The sequence below is a fragment of the Giraffa tippelskirchi genome, chromosome 2 (genome assembly GCF_054371585.1).
Source record: "Giraffa tippelskirchi isolate mGirTip1 chromosome 2, T2T-mGirTip1v1.2.pri, whole genome shotgun sequence".
Classification (NCBI taxonomy): Eukaryota; Metazoa; Chordata; class Mammalia; order Artiodactyla; family Giraffidae; genus Giraffa; species Giraffa tippelskirchi.
In genome coordinates, this window is record NC_137276.1 from 20,418,041 (window position 1) to 20,438,020 (window position 19,980).

At 49.8% G+C, this 19,980-nt stretch overlaps 1 protein-coding gene across 1 annotated transcript in view; it reads right to left on the bottom strand.

The window, feature by feature from the left end:
• DUSP5 (dual specificity phosphatase 5) overlaps window positions 1-14,763 on the bottom strand; it is a 48,563-nt gene extending 33,800 nt beyond the window's left edge. Inside the window, exons 1-4 of the mRNA XM_081541278.1 lie at window positions 14,192-14,763; window positions 9,563-9,711; window positions 6,280-6,499; window positions 1,094-3,552 (exon numbers count right to left, since the gene is read on the bottom strand). Of these exons, the coding sequence (XP_081397404.1) occupies window positions 3,146-3,552; window positions 6,280-6,499; window positions 9,563-9,711; window positions 14,192-14,570 (1,155 nt within the window). The 5' untranslated portion in view covers window positions 14,571-14,763 and the 3' untranslated portion in view covers window positions 1,094-3,145. The remainder of the gene's footprint in view (window positions 1-1,093; window positions 3,553-6,279; window positions 6,500-9,562; window positions 9,712-14,191) is intronic.
• Between the last annotated feature and the right edge of the window lie 5,217 nt (window positions 14,764-19,980).

A 19,980-nucleotide genomic window follows, 5' to 3' on the forward strand; every position in this document is an offset into this window, starting at 1 on the left:
TTAATGGACACCAGGGGGAGTCAATACTCAAAACATATGCCATAAAGTCCTATAATATTGCCAGAGGTAGGCTAAGAATTTGGTTCTGAACAGCCTGGTGGCCTGAGCAAAGAGGGAAACAGGGGTGGTCACCAACTTTATGGGGTTGGGAAGATAAACCATCAACAACTCAGTGAGATGAGGCTTCCAGGGTGCTGAGATCTGGGGTGCTTTTTCCTTGGGTCCTCACACGAAGGAGTGCCATGGGTACCCGAGGCTCCGGTAAGCACACTGGTGTGAGCTGCTCTTACACTTCCTGCCCCTAGGTCAGACTGGGCTCAGAAGCCAGGTTAGACCTGAGGGACTCACCCACAGAGTCAGCTGGGAAACAGCTTAGAGAATGAACCTTTCTATTCTCCCAGACACATCTCCTCCTGGAGCACTGCTGCAGACCAGCAAAGGTGTTGCTTCAAAACCTGGGGATGAAGGAACTGGACCACACCAGCTTTAATTCCACATCTGGCACCGAAGCCCATGTAGAGTTGGCTTTGGCAAAAATGGAAGGGTAATTAATAAGGAGACTGTTAAGGGAGTGAGAGTTACAGAGCCATCCCCAGCTGTGGGGCTTCACTTGGCTTACCCGCCAGTGACTCACGGGCTTATGAGCAATCCTCATATGCCTGATTTAGAGGACTTACTCACCCTTCAGAGAAAGACCTTAATGCAATAAAGCAAATGTCAGCAAGTGGGACGTGGCTTAGCGTATCACCCCAGCCTGCACTCAGCTTCCCCCTCCCTGCCTCTCCCGGCCTGAGGCCCCTCCAGCCACTCAGCACCTGGACAGACCTGCACAATGGGACACATTCCAGGGCTGAACGGAGGCTCAGAGATACAAAAGCTGGGAGAGACCTCAGGTGGACCAAGCCCTAAAGTTTGGTCCAGCAATATTATAGATTAGCTCTAAAGCACTCGACTCAGGGCAGGGTGAGGGCTAGAACCCAGGATTTCCCTCCTGTGCAGTGCTCTTCCCTGCGTTGCTTCCCCTGAAAGCCCTGGTTGGATTATGTAAATGCTGAAGGTAAAGCAGCTTCCCCAGTAGGGGTGACATTCTTACCTGAGGTCTTTCCAAGGAATCTGTGGGGAAGGAAAGTTTTGTAGGGAGCAAGGCCTCAAGCAAAGCTTTTGAGGTGAGACATTTAGAAAGAGCTGGGCTACCCTTGGCTCAGGCGCCATCTTGCTATTTGCTGACATGGCACCTGCTGGAGGAGCTGGAGGCCTTTTTGGACACCCCCTAGTCAAGGAGTATGGATTAGAATCCATGTCGGGAATGTGTGGTATCAATCCCAGTCAGTTTCCTGTTCCTCATGATTACGAAACAGTCCCCAAGAGTAGGCTGGAGCAGAGGCATAAGCCATGGGGATAAGCAAACACTGCCCCTTCCCTCCTCCACCACACAGAGGACATTACTCAGAAGGCAAGCTGATTCAGCCTTGGATTTAAACCCACTCATGGAAGGATTTACCTAGGAACTCCTCAGGGAATTATCTGTAAGAATTAATCCCAACGGTAAAAAAGGAGAACAAGCATTTAAAGCAAACCTTCACTTCATTCGCTCATTTGTCCCTCGGTCATTTTTCCATACTTTTCTGAGAGTCTGCCATACACAGGTACCTAGGAGAAGGCTGACCACAAGCTTGCCACTCAGGTTTGCTGCAATCAAGGGTCTCAAGTTCTGAGGAACTTTGGGGATCATCTAGCTTAGTTCACTCATTTCATGGATGAAGAAGCTGAGATTCAAGCTGAACTCTTTACCTGGGGCTTAAGGCAGTGAAGAGCTCAAGGTGGATAGATGCTCTGACCACCTCTCCACGTGGCCTGGGTCTAAGGAATTCTCTTGCGAGTGAGCTTAGGGAAGCCTCCCAACTGGAAAGCATTGAGTAGACAAACAGCCTCATGCCTGCAACTGCACACTCACCACCATCACCTTAAGAGTTCATTTGGATAGAGCCCAGAAAAGTAGGCTGGGTCCCCACCTCAATGGATCCCTGCCTGAACTCATCAACATGAAGAAGCACTTTTGTTCTTTTTACTATTTTTATTTTGCACTATAAAAAAAAAACGACAACGAAGACCAGTAACATACTGCTTTTCTTCACATTCATATGGATTTTAGGAAATTATTGCCTTTTCCCCTGGAGAAATAACCTACAGACAAAAAAATAGTACCACATTGAGAAATCTGCAAATCCCAGAAGTCAACAGCTTGAAGACAACCCCCAGGGGTAGGGAAGAACACAAGTGTCACCAGAGGTGAGACAAGCACATATAAAGACAGCAAGCTGGGGTGACGACCGTTTCAATGCCACTGACCCAGGAAGTGGGTACCCTTTCTCTCTCATAGCACCCACTGCCACTACCTCAAATGGGTGATTTTTGGTCTATGGTCTAAAGAACTCTTTTCAAATGACACAAGAGTTGCTTTGAGGAGAGGTGCAACAAGCAAGGTTCAAGTATGAATAAGAATCATGCCCAAGTCCAAAGTCAGGGAAGAACCCACAGTGAGAAGGAAACCGAAGTGTTCCCATCTCACTACTTCACCCAACTGACTCCACCTGATCCAAGATGGCGTCTCAAAAGCATCTGAGGGTTCAAATCGGCATATACATCATGTCCCTAAAACCCTGCAGGGTTACTTTCCTGACTAGGTGGTGATCAGCTTATGCCCTGAAGCAACAGAGACAGAATAGAGACTGCCAAAATTAAAAAAAACAAAAGGTGGAAATTGTGCTTCCTTCAAAATGAATTGGCTTCATGACTGCCTTTTCTCCTGGTCTAGCAACTGCTTTCTCCCATGTTGCTGCAGGTATTTATTGCCTTATGCTTGAAATGAAAAGGCCAATTTTGAGGTGCAAAGACTGGCAGTCCTGAGGGCAGGGGTCTGGAAGTACAGTAGTCAGCACGCACTGTGCTCTCAAAATGGCTTGGCCTTCCTTCAGTCCCGAGGTCAGTCTGAAGTTTGTCTGCAAACCTAGTGACCCCTTTGCTGTCCCACCAGGACAGCAGGACAGGGTGAGGTCTTCAGTATTGCACAGGTATGAAATGTCCACGAGTCAAAATACAAAATCACAGTTGGTCTTGGGGCTGGGCTGGTTCCCCCAGCTCAGGTTTAGCAGGATGTGGCTGTGGCCAGGGGGCTCCGGCTGAGCTCTGAGGCTGTCGAGTGGGTGGGCACCGGGGCCAGCACCGAGGTAGGGAACGTGCAGTAGGAAGCCTGCACTTCAGGGCTCAGTGTCTGCAAGTGGGCGAGGAACGAAGGGCCGGCTACCTCTCCTTGGCAGGAGGGAGCCTGGGGGGTGGGCATGGAAGGCAGGATCTCGGACTCATACTGTAGGAGCTGGCCCAGGAAGCCAAAGTTGGGCGAGACCACACTCCTCCTCTGTTTGATGTAATCAAAGGCATCCTTCAGGTGGAACTGCTTGGTCTTCATGAGGTAAGCCATGCAGATGGTGGGCGAGCGGGAGATCCCAGCCTCACAGTGAACCAGGACCTTGCCTCCCTTTTCCCTGACACAGTCTGGAAGAAAGAAGAGACAGTGGGACTGAGTTGGGATGGGGACTCAAAGGCAATTGGGTTTAAAAAAAAGTGACCAGTTATCAAGTCTCATCACGTCTGCTCAACAGCAGTGGTCCCACACTAGGCTTCTGCCAGTCTTTAATCCTCATTAGAGGATAGACCTTGGAGTCCCACTGATGTCCATCCCTCTGTAGGACCTTCACAAACCTTAGTTTGTCAGGGTACTTGCACAGGTTCTGCCACTAGAGAGGCTCTAGACCTGGAGTAACCCCTTCCTGGGGATGCCATCTTAACTTGGGTTCCACAAATGGGTTTCAAGAAGGCTTTGGGAAAATCTTTCAAACTGCATGCAAGTTTTTATTGCACATTCACATTTTTCTGAGAGGCTCAAAGATTGACTTGGAAAAGCAATTCCTGTCTCTCTGAGTCTGATTCTAATGGTGATGACCTAGTCCTCATCCTGGGAGAGGCCTTCCAGCCTCCCCGGGCACCTTGTTTGGCTGTGCCAGGGCGGGATGCTTGGCTCAGCCCCCAGGGTTCCCACCAATGAAACATACAATAAATAGTGCGCAGCCGCTAATTATAGCCTTGGCTAAGTGACGCTTAGGAGATGGAGGATATAAATGGCTTTGGCAAACTCCATCTTGCACAACAATGGGAGTTGCTGCTATAAAACTACCACCATCAGTTAGCATGGTTTAGCTCAGTATGACAAAGCGGAGGGTGCCCTCCTTTTCTGTTCTACTCCTACCCCAAAAAGAGCTCTAACTGTTAAAAATGGGCAGGGGTAAAATGTTAAACATATACACATCAAATTAAAACCACAAAAGAGAGTCTTTCCAATTCCCTCTTTTGCTAGTGAGGAAACAATTACATCACAGGAAGTTAGACATACCTGGCACTATGTCAGGCTACCGAATGCAAAAACATTTAAGATTTTGAAAGGCAAATAAAAAGTCAGCCCCCTTATCCACCTCCTGCCTCATGTTTAAAAAGTTTGCAGATACATCTCTAAGATCTAAAAGATCAGGTTTCTGAGCAGTCAGGAAGGATCTCTTGAGTTTCCAGAATAAAAATCTCAAAGGATGCCCCAGGATAGCTCCTTAGAGGTGCCCCCAATACAGTCTCTGATTCAAAAGAAAAAAAAAAAGTTCTTGTAAATTAGTTCAAAGGGGACTCCAAGTTCCTAGGATTACAGGGTCGTGACTCCACAATTTTCTTCTGCTCCTCCACTGGCCTCCTTGTCATCCAGCTTTTAGTTGGCCCAGAGCCAAATCCCAGAAACCAAGGAGCCTACAGTACATTGCTCCTGGATTCCATTCCACCCCTCGGGGCTTGCCTTCCACGTGGCCCTTGGAAGGGGTCAGTGCAAGCGTGGTTTGGCCTCAGTCCCTCCCTCCTTCAGCAGGGGGTGGGGTATGGGGAAAAGCAGTCCGTGTGCCTTCAGAATGCTGTGGGTTTGTGTGGTTGTGTACACAACAGACACAATGCATGCACCGGATGGGGAGGGAGGCTGCTGAGAAGTGATGGGGGCTGTTTCATGACCTCACTGAGAAGCTATCTAGGTAATTAAATAACAGGCTGAGAAGGGCAAGGCATTCCCAGGGACAGGGAGAACAAGTCAAGGATTTCCCACCCTGAGCCTATCGTTTCAGCTGCCCCTTGGAGGCTCCAGAGGAACTGTCTCAGCCCAGAGGCTCAGGGGCCAGGGAGGGCAGGCTCAGCCTTTTGCTTGCAGTGAGTTTCTTGGTGGGTTTTCATGGAGTAGAAATTGTGTGTGACGAGCAGAGGGCCCACCATGTGGCAGAAGAGGGGGGCCCTTTAATGGCTCCCTGCACTAAGAAATCACTGCTACCCTCAACACCAGCCTTTCCTCTCCAACATCCCTCAGAGCCAGAAGCAGGAAGACCGCTGCTCAGCTTCAACAGCTGTGCACGTTAAAGGGGAAAGAGGACTCTGGAAAGGGAAGCAAGTCCACAAGAGTGGGGAGCGGTGCCCAGCCTAGTCCCCAAGGGCAATGGATGGGAGAAAAAGATGTCAAACAAAAGAGCAGTCCAGTCCGCTCTGAGGAGCTGAAATCCCAAGGCCCAAAAGCCCTCTCAAGGCAGAGGGACCAGAGGTTCCCAGGCCTACACAATGGAGTAAGTGATAACTGCCTTACGGAACATACAAAGGATGCAAAAGATACCAACTTCTCTATGCATAAAGCATGGAGCTTGAGTCGAGTGTTACCATTAATCCAAAATGAGCTGAAAATGCAAAACAAATTGCCCCCAAAGCAGTTTGCCAAAAACCGTGGAAAGCTGCTGGGGCCCCGAGGGTTCAGTGCATTAAGTAATGCTCTCTCGATCCTTCTGTTTGCTTTTAAAAATATCCCAATCTACGCAGAAGCAGAGTCTGCGTGGTTCTTTCCCTCCCCTGCTTCCCTGGCATGGAGCATCACTCATGGACGCACTCTGCTTCCCACCCAGCCAGAAACACTAACAACAGAGCGGCAGTGAGTACTGCCTTAAGATGATACTAACTAATATATTTATCCTGCAAATGAAAGCTCCTATTAAACAGCAACTCAAATCTTCCCCTCTGTCGTTCTGGTAGGTGAATCTCTTTTTGGCTCCCACTTGTGGTGGTTGCATAAACAAGATGCTTTTCTTCTCAGTGATGGGGTGACCTCCATCAGTACATCAAAATCCACCCCCCTAAATAACTGAGGACGGCGGCACCTACCGATGAAGTCTATTGCTTCTTGAAAGTGGGAGCTGATGTCAGCTGCATGGCTGTCTTCCACGGGGATCCATTTGTAGTGTAGGTGCGTCATGCAGGCCTCGGAGGTCCGCCGGGAGACATTGAGCAGGGCTGTGATGTGCAGGTTGGCAAGGAACTCGCACTTGGATGCATGGTAGGCACTTCCAAGGTAAAGGAATGGAAGGATTTCAACTGGGCCCCCCTGGAAGCAGGGGCAAAGGACAACCAGGAAATATTGATCAGCTTGCTCTTTGGGGAGAAGAAAGAAAACAACCCTGATCTATTTGTTTTCAGGTGGGAGGTTCCCTCTCTGGTCTCCAGGTAGAGAGTTGAGAGCCAGGGCAGTTTAACCAAGAGTTTGGGTAGAGCCTCCGTCCTGGTAAACTCTCTACCCTACGTCACTGTCTTGGGACTCAGGGACGGCAAATCCCACACAGCTGAGATTTTCATTTCCTTACATATATTGAGGTGGCGGGAAATGTCGGCAGCCCTTCTAGACTGACAAGGATGAGAAGCAGGGTGGAGTGGTGGAAGACTTGAGAAGACCATGCTGAAGTTCTAGCTGCCCCATGAGTGCCATGCCAAGGCCTGAACCTTGGGGGCAACCTCGATTTCCTTCTAGATAAAATGGAAAAGGGTCCAACAAGGTGAGTCCCTTCCTTTACAGTCTTGACCTTGGATATAATATGTTTCATCAAACCTAGGACACTGTTGATCCTAAGAGGCATTTGGATCTCAGCAACAACGAAATGTGCCTCCCACCACCCCCAAAAGTATACTTCTCAGAAGTGAAAATAACCACACTATCTACCCAAAATCCTCAGATAAGGAAAAGCTATTATAAGCCATGAGCAGAGGCTTGGTCTTTGTTGTTTTTTTTTCTTGGCTGTGCTGCTCAGCATGTGGGATACAGGATCTTAGTTCCCTGATCAGGGATCAAACCCATGCCCCCTGCAGTGGAGGTGTGGAGTCTTAACTAGTGGACCGTCAGGGAAGTCCCAGGCCTGATCTTTAGTAGAGCTGAGTTCTGCTGAGAGATGCTTACATCCTTACTCTTCTGGGAGACAACCTCTACCTGAGGTTTCTAGTTACGAAGGATCCAAAGAACCAGAGACCATCTACCCTGAGGCAAAGCTAAAAAGAACTGCTGGCTAATCAAACTCTGGCAGTCTCAGCATTTCCAGGGTGGCCAAAAAAGCTATCGTTCCATAGTTGGAACAATGGGAGCCCTTGGAGATTTACAGGGAAAAACATTGAGCTGGAATGACAGTGGCTGTGTCTTTGGCAGCCTTTCTCATATCATCCATCCGTTTCCTGTGTTTCCATTTCCTGTCCTGGAATTTTAGTGGAATGGAAACTCTCTGCCAGACCCATGACAGGGAGAGGGGCATGGGATGAGGGCCGGCAGAAGAAGGCAATTCTCAGAATACCTCACACGGGTGTCTGCTTTTCCTTTCCTGAGATGTCAGATGTTTAAGGAAAAGGCCAGTTTGACCACTTGAAAGAAACTTAAAGAGATTTTACAAAAGGTAGTAATAGTAACAACCAGTACTTTTGTTAGCTGGCCCCTGGGCTTAACACTTAAGATGTAACTACATAGATGTCTCCCTCTCTTTAGAGATTGGAAAATGCTGCCACACCAGACCTGGGATCCTGCTCAGTTTCTCCTGGAGCTTAGCCCAACCAACACCCCTGAAACCATGTTTCTTTCCTTTTTTGAATCTTCTTCTTAGACTCAAGAGGAAGAAACCAAAGGCCTTCAGAAACCTCAAAGGTTAACACAACCTTGCCCAGCTTTTCTCAAGGCAGAAGCGCTTCTAAGAAGTAACACTAGGGGCTTCCCCAGATGAGTCTTGGAGACACTTCAGGGCCTCCCCCAGTCCTTGCTTGGCCAAAGGGCCGCTATGCTTTCACAACATCCTGCAAATTCTCGTTTCTCTTTCACTTTCTGAGAAAGGGAGGGGGGAAAACACCACCCAAACAAACAAACGCAAATGAAAATCCAGCTAAGCCGGATGCCCACGGCTTGAAAGCCCAGGGTTCATCATACTCTGTAATGTTAACAAAGGAAAACAAACAAAATAATGACCTTGGCACCTCGGCCAAGCAAATAGGTTTCCTGACCGAAGATTCCATTCAAGGAAAAGCCACCTGGGTGAACTTGGAAGTCTATCCCCAGGGGCAGAGCTCTGCTCATGGCAGGCAGCTGGCATCTTAGGCAGCAGCATCTAGAAGCCTTCCTTCTTGTGATTTGGATATGTTCTTATTTTGTGCGAAGAACCTAAAAACTTCCTCCTACCAAGTCAGGTACCTACTAGAATGACCCTCTTCCAAGAGAAGGCAAGTGGCAAACAGAACAGGGTCCTGAAAAGGACCAGAGCAAGGGATGAAGAGAAGGTAGTTCTGAGCTTAGTGCTGCCATGAACCAAGCTGTAGGATTCTTGGCAAAATTCAATCACCTACCAGCTGTGACAGTTTTTCCCTCTGTAAAATGGGAAAGTGGGTTTTGATCTCTGGTCTCTGCACATCTGGGTCCTTGCTTGCTTTCCGCGCCCCCCCCATCCTCCTGCATCATAGGTAACCCCCTGGCTATGGGGGCTGTCCACTCTTTTTTGCCTTTAGTGGGTTGCCAGAAAGTACAATTCTAGGAAGGGAAAAAACCCACATGTTTGTAGACACATGAAATCCTCTAGTGTCTCTTGATCTCTGGTTTCAGAATTTATGGAATTATAAGCATCAGAAACCCCTAAAGGAGGCTGCATAGCCATCCAAACAGTAGTTTCTCCGCAACCCTCCCCCAGTCTTCCTCCTTCAGTTAAAAACACCAAGACACGCCTTTACAGGTACCGGGTTGGTTTGCAGAAACTGCAGAGCATGAACAATTACACAGAAGACCAACACAGGAAGCCTGAATGTCAGCTCTTGAAAACGTCTTCAGGGAAACCTAAACTGCTATTTCGACGCTTCTCTGCACCTTCCAGGCCCGCTAACAATAGTTTATCTTTCATTTCCCCTTTTCTCCAGAAGCCACCGAGCATCCTGAAGCATGTTTGCTCTTGACAGCTTATTTGCTGGAAGGAAGCCCATGTACTCTTGGATGGAAACTCGAGTTGGCAAGCAACAGAGGTTCTCTACAGCTAGAGGCCTCTGCCAGCTCCCTGATCCGCAAAAGAACCAACCAATGTTAGTGATCAGGAAGAGGGAGGGCCAGGGTGCCGTGCAAGGAACAGAGCCAGGGGCCCGATGGCACTTCTACACCACATACCTGGTCATAGGCCGGCCTGCAGCTGATGCTGAGCACTGATTTCCCACGCTGACTGATGAGGGCTCTCTCCGTTTCAACCTTCTCTTGTGAAATGGGTTTTACATCCACGCAACACTCAGGATATTCTGAGTAGAAAGTCTCATATCCCCCTAAAAGACAAAAATAAAAAAGCAAGAGAGATATAAGCACTGATTTTTTTTTCAGTCTGTCAGAAAATGCCTCGAATTTACCAATACCCTGAAAGTGGAATACTGAAAAAAAGGTATTAAGTTACTATACATTCTGGTCTTATAAAAAAACTGAGCCAAAACAAGTAATAGTTTTAGAATAGAAAGGGGCTCCACAGACAAACACACACTCTCTTTCTCCCCTAAAAAGCTACAGTTCAAAGGCAATGATTAACTTTTTATGTCTATCAGAAGAAGCTTAAACTGTGAAAGGAAATATATCTGACATCTGGCAAATATTAACCAAACCCCTCCAGATAACAAAAGCCATTTTCTCACATTTATCTAAAATTCAGGTGTGATTATGCAGAATTTCATTAATTTGTGAAAGAAGCTCCTAAACTGGTCTGTTTCATTCCTAGCTAATCGGCTCTGAACAGGATTATAGATGAAACCCCCTCTATAAGGGAATGGGGGCTTACATGAGGTTTTAACCTCAGGGCCATAAAACGGCCCTGCCCTTTCTCCTTCCCAAGGTGCTAAGAACACTGCTGACAGTCCTCTCCACAGGTCCAGTGTAATCAATCTAGTTAATTACCTTCTAAACCAAACTAGAGGAATGAGGCCTTCTGAACTTAATTCTTATCTCCACCCCACCCCCCACCCCCTCTGCTTTCCCCTTGATGGCCACCTACCCTCCCTTTATCTCCTTATTACCCTCCCCTCCTGAACTTTCCCCCCAGCTACACATGCCCTTGTGTGTGCATACACACCCTCAAACTGATAAGTCAACTACCCACAGGTGTGATTCTATAAAACTCCTAACTACATTTAAACTTCTCCAGTTGGATCACTTAAGGTAAGAACTACTCTGACCAAATCAGAGAAACTTGAGTACGTAAATTCTTGGGCCTGTACAGGAAGTGGGGAAGAACCAAGCAGAAAAATTGGCCCTGAAGCCTGAGAATGCCAAGTGCTGCTGGGTGAACAGGCCAGCCTTGTGTGGGGAAACCCTCTGCCTTCACTCCAAAGGGACCTAAGGCATTTCCTAGAGACTCCAGAAAACCTGTTTCTTTTTCCAGAGAATTGGGGTCAAAACATTATCATTATTATTATTTTTTTTGGCCACACTCTGTGACTTGCAGGATCTTAAGTTCCCAGACCAGGGATTGAACCTGGGCCCTGGCAGTGAAAGTGCCCAGTCCTAACCACTAGACTGCCAAGGAATTCCCTCAATCATCAGTTAAAGAAGCATTCTGAGACCATGCACTTTTTTTTCCCAACGGCCCCCCTTTTCTCCTTCTGTCTTTTGGTGCTATGATAGCCCCACAGTGGAGCACATGGTGGCTTTTTTAAACCCCTGCCATAGGCAAATGGTTAATGGATTACCATTCTCTTTCAGAAGCTGCGGCCAATTCCTAGAATGAGTCATCTTGCCATTACTGCTTCCCCTCAGCGTGCTGGAACTGCCCCTGCCCCCACCAAGCACACCCAAATCTCCCCTGTGGTCACTTCAACAAATAGCCACCCGAGCCTCCCCAGATGAGCTTCTGGACCTCCACAATGACCAATTTCCTGGTCATGATGACAGGCCATGCCGGAGTGGGGCAGAGGTGGAAAGTTTGCAGGTATCTGTGGCTTAGCTTCCCCTCCCTCACCACCTCTGCCTCCGCCCCCTGCACTCCTAGGAGGCAGAAAAAACCCACACTTGCATGGACCCTCAGCTTCCTCCAAAGAGGTGTCCCTAGTAAGCAAAGGACTTCCTGCGCCTCAACTCAACGTTTTCGTTTCTAGGAGACACAATGAGTGATAGGGACAGGAATCTGAAGTCAAGTGGCCCAGGCCCTCTCAAACTTCAGAATGAAGCTTGGGAAAGAAAAGTCTTCAGGTCACCCCATCTCTTGGCTTTAAACAGAGCATTTAAAAGAGCTGGCTGTTAGGAGGACAGACAGTAGGTGCGGGTGTGGGCTGGGTCCTGCCTGCCTGTTGACAAAATATGGCAGGCAAAGAGTCTCAGTGCGAGACGAGGGACAGATAAACAGGGTCCTGCCTCTTCAAGTTGGGGTCAGGAGTCCTCCAGATTAGATGGTCTCTGTCTTTCACCCACTTGCATCAGAGGGGTGGAGAGATGGAGCATTCCTCTCTGGTGCCTCACTTGAGATGCAAGAGCTCTAGCAACTCTTGGCTGCTTCAGTTGTCTTCAGAGTGGTTCTGTTTTTGATCACCACCGCAATACCAGGGGAGTTGAGCAGAGAAGGAGGACGGACACTATAAATACACACTGACAATGTCATTTGGTCAATTCATTTTAGTGGGTTTTGTGTGTGTGTGTGCAGAAGGCACTGACAGAAGTGTACAAGGCATTGCCCCCACGATCTGAGATGCCACTAGATCAAAAACCTGAGCTCCTATCTGGACATGAGTTAGGTGAAGAAATTACTTTCTTTGGCAACAACTTAAAAGTTCAGCATTGTTGTAAGGCTAAGTATCAAGCAATTTCTTCTGAAATTTAAAACAGACATAAACTGTGACCTGACGATTCTCATAATTTTACCAAAAGATAGTGCACACACAAAAGCATTTGGACAGTGATATACTCTCCTACACAGCTTCAAATACTAAGGCATGAAACAATCTACTTACTGGCTATCATCAGGGGAGGAGTTTAAAAAGTGAATAGGACATGTATGCTCTGATATGGACAAGTCTCTCAAGATCTAGTTAGGTGAAAGAGGCAGGAACAGGAAATAAACAAAATCATTCTATTTTTAAAAGATACTCATGGAAAATTAATTTATCTAAAGATGAACAAAAAATAGTTGACTGTTGCCTCTGGGGAGTGGAACTGGGTTCTAGGGTGTGCAGAAGATCCACTTTTCATCGTACAGCATGTTACTTTCACTAAAAAAATTTTTAAAAAACATTTTTACTTGAGATGTGAGTCTACAGAGCTGCCTACTTCCTGTGGCAATAACTTTCAAATGGCTTGCATGGCCCCTTGGAGAGGGCTGGAGAACAGAGGTAGGACCAGAAGGGGTTTCCTGGAAGGTATCTTTCATGCTGCTGGAGAGGCAGAAGCTTTTCCTGTACTCATGGCTAAGAAGAGGAGACCAAAAAGGGTATCAGGAAGACAAAGAAATCAGGGGCCCTATGTGAAAGCTCTGCAGAGTTTAGAGGGCACTCTCCATCTCCCGGGGGCTGAGGCTGGGCGCAAGAGAAAGATCTGCCTCTGGTGTTTCCCTAACAGGAATCAACTGGGGACAGACAGCCTGCAAGAGGTGCTAATCGAGGTGGGAGTTGCCCCTGTACCTCTGGAATCTCTCAGCCTGGAAGATGTAAAACTCCACACGTTGCACGGCTCTAAAACAGCGCCCTCACGCTCTCAGCTCACCGCACCTGAGTTCTGAATCCCAGCTATGTTACATCTCATGGCGACCTCCCAGAGCTGGCTGGGCTGAGTCCTCGTCGTCTCTTCCCTACAGGCTAAGCCTTCCATACACTTGAGGTTAAACCGGACTCAAATAAAAGGCGGCAGCAATCACAGGAAGTGATCCAGAAATCAATACTCTGGAATTTGACAGTAAATCACCCACCCACCACCAAAGTCATCTCCCCCAGCAGGTGTAATGTGCAGACTGGTGAAGCAGCTATTGGAGGGTCTCAAACCAAATGCGCCGCAGTCCCCTTCACAAGCACCCTGTGGCCCCTCTCCTAGGTCGTGGCTCGCCGGCCAGCCTGCCGCCCGCCCCCGGGAGACCGCGTTAGGTGCCCCAGCTCTGGCCCATGACCAGTCCAAGGGGATGATCCCGGGGTGGGAGAGAGGAGGTGAAAAAGAATGGGAAGACTAAAGACTGTCAGCTCCAAATGGAGCTAGAAAGGCCTGGGAGGGGAGAAGGGGAAGCCGAGGAACAATAAAAAGCAATAAAATGAAATGAAAAGGAAGAGGGGGGAGGAACTCGCCAGGGTCAAAAAGGCAAGCCGATAGATGAAGACACAGCCTAACATACGTTAATTGTCCAGGCGGGAGGAAAGGGGACACCGCGGCGCCACGCTCCTGGGGGTTGGTCGCGACCCGCGGATCCCTTCAGATCTGTCCATCAGAAAGGCTCCAGAGCGTCGGCCCCAACGAAGGACGTGAAGCCGGCGCCAGGAAACCCGGCTCGTGCTGGGCGCTCCCCAACTGCTAAGAAGCAGCGCCCCCAGCAGCGTCCAACAACCCCACCCCCCTGGGCAGCCAGGCCGTCAAACGCTTTCGAGGAACGCAGGTGGGGACGGAGAAGTTGCGAGGGCTGACACCGGCCGTGGCCTTCCCGGCGCACGTCAAGCCCCAGGGTGCAGAACTTCCCCGGCGCCAGGATCGAGGAAGGCGCCGGCGCCAGCAGGGGACCCCAGAGCCCGGGGCCGTCCTGGCGCGGGGGCGGGGGGAGGGTGACAGAGGACCGGCGGCTCCGACGCAGCTCACCTTTGAGGAAGTAGACCCGCGGGCCGGCGGGCAGGCAGGCGAGCAGCGAGGTGAGCACGACGCGCGCGGCGCTCTCTTCCCGCAGCTTCTGCCAGTGCCGGCTGCCCTGGTCCAGCACGACCACGGCCGCCACGCCGCCGCCGCCCTCCTGCAGCAGCCGTGCGCGCGCCGCCTCGTCGGGCAGCACGTAGCGCGCCGACACCGCGCCGCCGCGGGCCCGCCGCAACACCACCGAGTTGAGGTTGACGTTCAGCGAGCCGCGGACGCTCGAGGCGGCGAAGGCCAGGTAGGGCCGGCAGTCGAGCACCACACAGCGCGCCGCCGCCTCCTTGCGAAGCATCTTGCGCAGCTGGCGCCCGTCGAGCGACGTGACCTTCATGCCGCCTCCCAGCGTTCCCGCGCCGTGCACGCCGCAGGTGCCCACAGCCAGGGTGCCCGCCGGCGAGGCCCAGGAGGACGACCCGCGGGGCTGCGGCCGGCCGACCGAGCCCGGCGCCAGAGCGGACGCTCAACTCTTCTTTCCCGCCCCGCACGCTCGGCGCCCAGCCCGGCCACTCGCTGCCGCAGAAGCTGGGGATTCCACCGGCAGCACAGCGTTTTATGTGAATGGGTGTGCGGCCTGTGACGTGGCTGCCCATATAAGGCGGAATATGGGTTTTCCCCGCCCCTTCGGGCCGCGGCCACGCCCCCAGGGGCGGGACGCGCGGGGCAGGCGCCCAGCGTTAGTCAGCCAGAGAAAGAGGAAGTGGAAGGCGCCTCGCTGTGTTCTCTGCGGCGCTGCGCGCAGACACTCACTTGTGCATCACCGAGGACTGCCGGTGGGTTGTCAGGAATGCCAGGAGGCCGAGGTGACCCACGCTGTGCGGGAAGAGGAGGAAGCGGAGGAGGCAGAGCTAGCGTCGCACCATAGGCTTTGAGTTTCATAGACGTAGGTTCTGGACCTTCTAGGGGCTGTGCCTGACAGTGCGGTAGGCAGAGCTAGGGGCGCCCTCGGCCATCCCCCCAGATGAATCAGAAGCAGATTTCAGGCGTTACGAAGTCTTTACGCGGGAAATGAGATGACAGCTGGAATTTGCTTCGAGGACTGGGTTATCGATGACTCAAGTTTGGTCTTGTATTGGTAATCATTGGAGCTTGGTGATGGGTACCTGGGGGTTCATTATACTGTTTTCTCTACTTTGCTTTATATTTTGAAATTTTCCACCATAAAAGTACCTGAAAGTGAAAAATAGGAAGAGAAGAGCCAGCAATTAATCTCCCCAAATAGATTCTGCTCTCAAAGGATTGATAGTCCTTTTCTTCATCACACTCCCAGATAAAAATTAAAATGGTTGTAAGGACCTGTTGTACAGCACTTGGAACTCTACTTAATTTTTTGTGACAGCCTGTATGGGAGGGGGGCGTTTGGGAAAGAATGGATACATGTATATGTAAGTCTGAGTTCCTTTGCTGTTCACTTGAAACTTTGTTAATCAGCTATACCCCCCAATAAAAAAAAAATTAAAATTTCACTGAAAAAAAAATTAGAATGGTTGTTTTTTGAGGAACCATTTTCTGTCACCCGGAAAAAATCTGTGGTGAACTCATCTGCAGCGTCAGCATGCACTGTTGATGGAGCTCAGCCCAGCCAACTGTCCAGGTGGCTTCTGGGATTTAGGGGATTATCTGTGGATAAAGTATAATCCCAGGCTGTCTGCCCCCACCAGTCCCCAGCAGCTTTAGGCTTCCCATCCCCAGTCTTGGGGAACTGGACACATTCACCCGTTCAGCAAGTATTTATTGAGGGGCAGCTCTGTGCCCTGGTAGCTGCAGAGACACTCTTGGAGAAACAGGCTTCTACCCTCAAGCTGAGGACTAGCCATTTTATTGTGGGCTTGAGGGGAGAGGGGACTGCCTGATGGAAAATAGGCTGCCTCCACTAGGGAGGGGCTTGTTTGCTACAAAGGGGAATGACATTTTTAGAAGAAAGCAGAAATTGAATTCTGAAATCAAATGCAATCACACCAGACACCAGCTAGCTGGCCTTTGCCTCTCAGCTGCCTTCAGTCAGAGGGACTGTCCTCGCTTTGTCGGTGGAGTCTTAATGAAGATGTGCGGGGTTTTCTTTCTCTTTGCAGTTATCCGTGCTAGCCTTCCCTGCAATCTGCCCTTCCTCTAGTGTCACCAGAACCATCTACCTCCAGACATTTCAACCTACAACCACACATGTATGGAGCACCCACGTGGCCAGGCTCTGTACTGGTCGCTGGACACTAATGTGATCAGAAGTGCTCCAACTGCTCCCAGCTCAGAGAAGAGGCTCAGCCCAGCCACAGACCTATAGTCAGTGTGACAGAGCATCCATGTGTGGGAGGTGGGGTAGGATGGAGCTCTGGAGAAGGCCACCTAGAGCAGAGGAGAGCTGAGGTGAGCTTGCAAGAATGAATCGAGGAGAGCCAGGCTGTGGAGGGAGAGAGTAGAAAGTGTTCCAGGCAGAGGTAACCGCTTGTATAATTGCTTAGTGCTTAGTGTTAGTCGCTCAGTTGTGTCTGACTCTTTGCGACCGCATGGACTGTAGCCCACCAGGCTCCTCTGTCCATGGGATTCTCCAGGCAAGAATACTGGAGTAGATAACCATTCCTTCCTCCAGGGAATCTTCCCGACCCAGGAATCAAACCCAGGTCTCTCTCACTGAAGGCACACTCTTTAGCATCTGAGCCACCAGGGAAGGTAAAGGAAAAAAAAAAAAAACCCAATAAGAACCCAGCATGGTGTGTGCTGGCGGTATGTGGGAGACTAAGGCATTTCTGATATTTATTAGAAGATGAAGCAGGTCAGGTGACAGAAGGACTTGTGTGTCGTGTAAGGCCTTTGATCTTAGCCTTTGGCTGGAGCAGCCCCATATGAGGATGTTACTCAGGGACCTGGTCAGGTGAGCATTTGGGGACCTCATTTAGGTTGTCCTGTGGAGGAAGGATGTTTTATTTGAGGGTGGGGGTGGGGTCCGGACTGGACTCAGGGAGACAGATAGGAGGCTTTTGTGGGTAATCCAGGCCTGAGCTGATAAGGCCCCAGCCGGAACTTGGCAGTGATAGCAGCAATTGAAGAGGCCACACAGATGGGAGAGACAGTTAGGAAGTAAATTGCTGGAAGGGCTGGGATGAGGCAGAGAGGGGTAGAAGGTGACTGAGTGAATGGTGATACCTTTAGATAGGGACCCTGCAGGAACAAGTCTGGGTGTGTAGCAAGAGGAAGAGTTGGGGGTGAAGTTTAGATTATTAATAAGTAGAAGCTGACCGTGGGCAACCCAAGGGTATAGTGGTAGGGTGGACTGGCAAACAGTGCAGGAAGGCCATCTGTCAATGGATTTGTCTGTCACTTCCCATGCTCAACAGTTCACCAAGTCCTGGGACTCTGCCTTTCAGATCTCCTTTCTCACCTGCCCTTTCTAGTCCCATGGCCAGGGCCAGCTTCCTGAGCGTGTGACCTGTGTAGCTGCACAAGGCCGTACTTAGAAGGGCACAGTGCTTGCTTTAATGCTTGCTGTCACTCTATTGACATTCTTAATAATTGTCCGACAAGGAACCCTGACTTTACCTTTGGTACCGGGCCCCATGAATTATGTAGCCAGTGCTGCCCATTTGTTGTTGTTGTTCAGTCTCTAAGTCGTGTCTGACTCTTTGAGACCCTGTAGCCTGCAGCATGCCAGGCTTCCCTGACCTTCACCATCTCCCGGAGTTTGTTCAAACTCATATCCATTGAGTCGGTGATGCCATCCACAGTATTAGTTAAAAGGCCCCTTTAGCCCTGCCACTGGGCCCTACAGTAGCATCCTGTTTCCCAATCTTGAGGTCCTCTTCAATGTGATGTTTCAAAGCTTAGATCAGAGCACAGAGCCCACCTGCTCTGCTCAGGAACCTTCAGTGACACCTACACACTGTCTGATAAAAATCTAGATTCCTTAGTGGAACGCCAAGATCCTTGTTCTTGCCAACTGGCCATCACCCACCTCCAGCCTTGTTTCTCTCCTTCCATCTCCCTTTGCCAACTCCAGCCTCCAGGAAGAGCCTCCAGTCACACAGAACTGCCCATTTCCTAAACCTGCCCAGCATTTTGCTGCCTCCACTCTTTTCTACAGGATTTGAGTGCCTCCCTCACTCCTTTATCAGGAATTCTTCTCCACCTTCACACACCAGCTCCAGAGCTACGGTTTCACCTCCAAGAAGTGAACCCTTGATCCACCAGCCTGTTAATCAGTTGCCCTCCTGGCGGTTCTCACACTCTTGCAGTTTGCCCCTCCCCCAGCCCGTCACGGGAGTGTTATCTGTCCTGCTGTTAGTCTGAAGGCTCCCAGGCCACACTCAGGACTTTTCCCACTATCGGTGACCCCATCATAACACCCAGCACATGGCAGGAGCTCACACAGTGTTGGCGGAATGAAATCTGGTGCTTGCTGAGACTTGAAAGCAGCAGCCTTCTTAGTAGGCATGCAGGGGAAAAAGTTGGCCACAACATAAATAAGGGCCTTACACCCTGGATCAGGAGACAAGATAGGAAGCTGTGGACCCACAGGCCCTAGGATCAGGAGTCAAATTCATAGGCCACAGACCTATGAGGAAGAGGAGGATGTCTGACTCCTCCCCACCCCCAGCCCCACCACTGCTTGGGAATGGGAGTAAGCGGGGAGGGGAGGTTCAAGAAAAAAAGCAGAATTTAAATTAGCATGAGTATAGGAGGCAAGACCTTGCTCTATTTGTCATTCTCTCTCCGATGCCAGTTCTACTTAGAGCTGGGCAAGAAGAATTTTGTGTTTCTTGTCCCTCCTGTGACCGGTCATCTTAGCCCTCAGGCCCTGATTCATGATTGTGATCTGATGTTCTTGCCTGGTGGAGGTTCATAGTGCCCCTTTCTAAAAAGTGTAGGCCTGTTCCTTGGAAATGTGCACACGCAGTTTTCAGCTTCCAGTGTCAGGAGGTTTCACAGACCTGGGAACGCCTATGTCTGCCCCTGCTGCCTTCATCTGCCCGTAAAGTGGGGCCAGGTGACCTCTGGGGTGGATCAGAGGGTACCCCAGAATGCCAGGGCAGGGGCACAGAGCCATTCTGAAGACAACCCGAGGGTCCACTAGCAGCCCCAGCCCTCCAGTGGATGCATTTTGCCAACTCACTTCACTGGCTTTTTTGTTTCTCATCATGAAAGTAGCACGTGCTCATTATTGAAAATGTGGGAAAAGCAGAGATGTGAAAATGATGGTTTTTTTCTTTAAGAGCACTACTTTCTTTGGTTTCTTCAAGACTGCTATTGGGTCTGGACCCAAGACTTGCTTCACACCATCTTGGTAAAAAGGAAAGAGCACTGGACTAGGAGTCAAGGAGCTGGATTTTTGTTCAGCTTCTGCTATGACAAGCTTTTGTCGTTTCTTTAATATTTGTAGAGTGCCTTCTGTGTGTGTAGGTGTTTTTCTCCCCATGGCCCTCCCGTCTCCCTCACCCCCAGGGCCTTAGAGTGGAGTGAATACAAAGTTCACTTCGGGGTACAGGCACTTGCTGTGTGACTGTTGAGGATCACTCACCCTTTGTTTTCTGTCATGATTTCCTCTTCTCTAAAGTAGGGGCATTAGCATCTATCTGTACATGGTGAGTGACAATGACATAATGTACATAAAGCTATAGCATGATGTAAGCATAAGGTATTTGTATGGTTGTTGTTGCTAATAATAATAATATCCATCAGCAAAGCATTTACTCAGTCAAATCCCGATACACTGGTACATTGTTTCCTTCTCTGTAAAATGGGAATGGAAAAAAGAC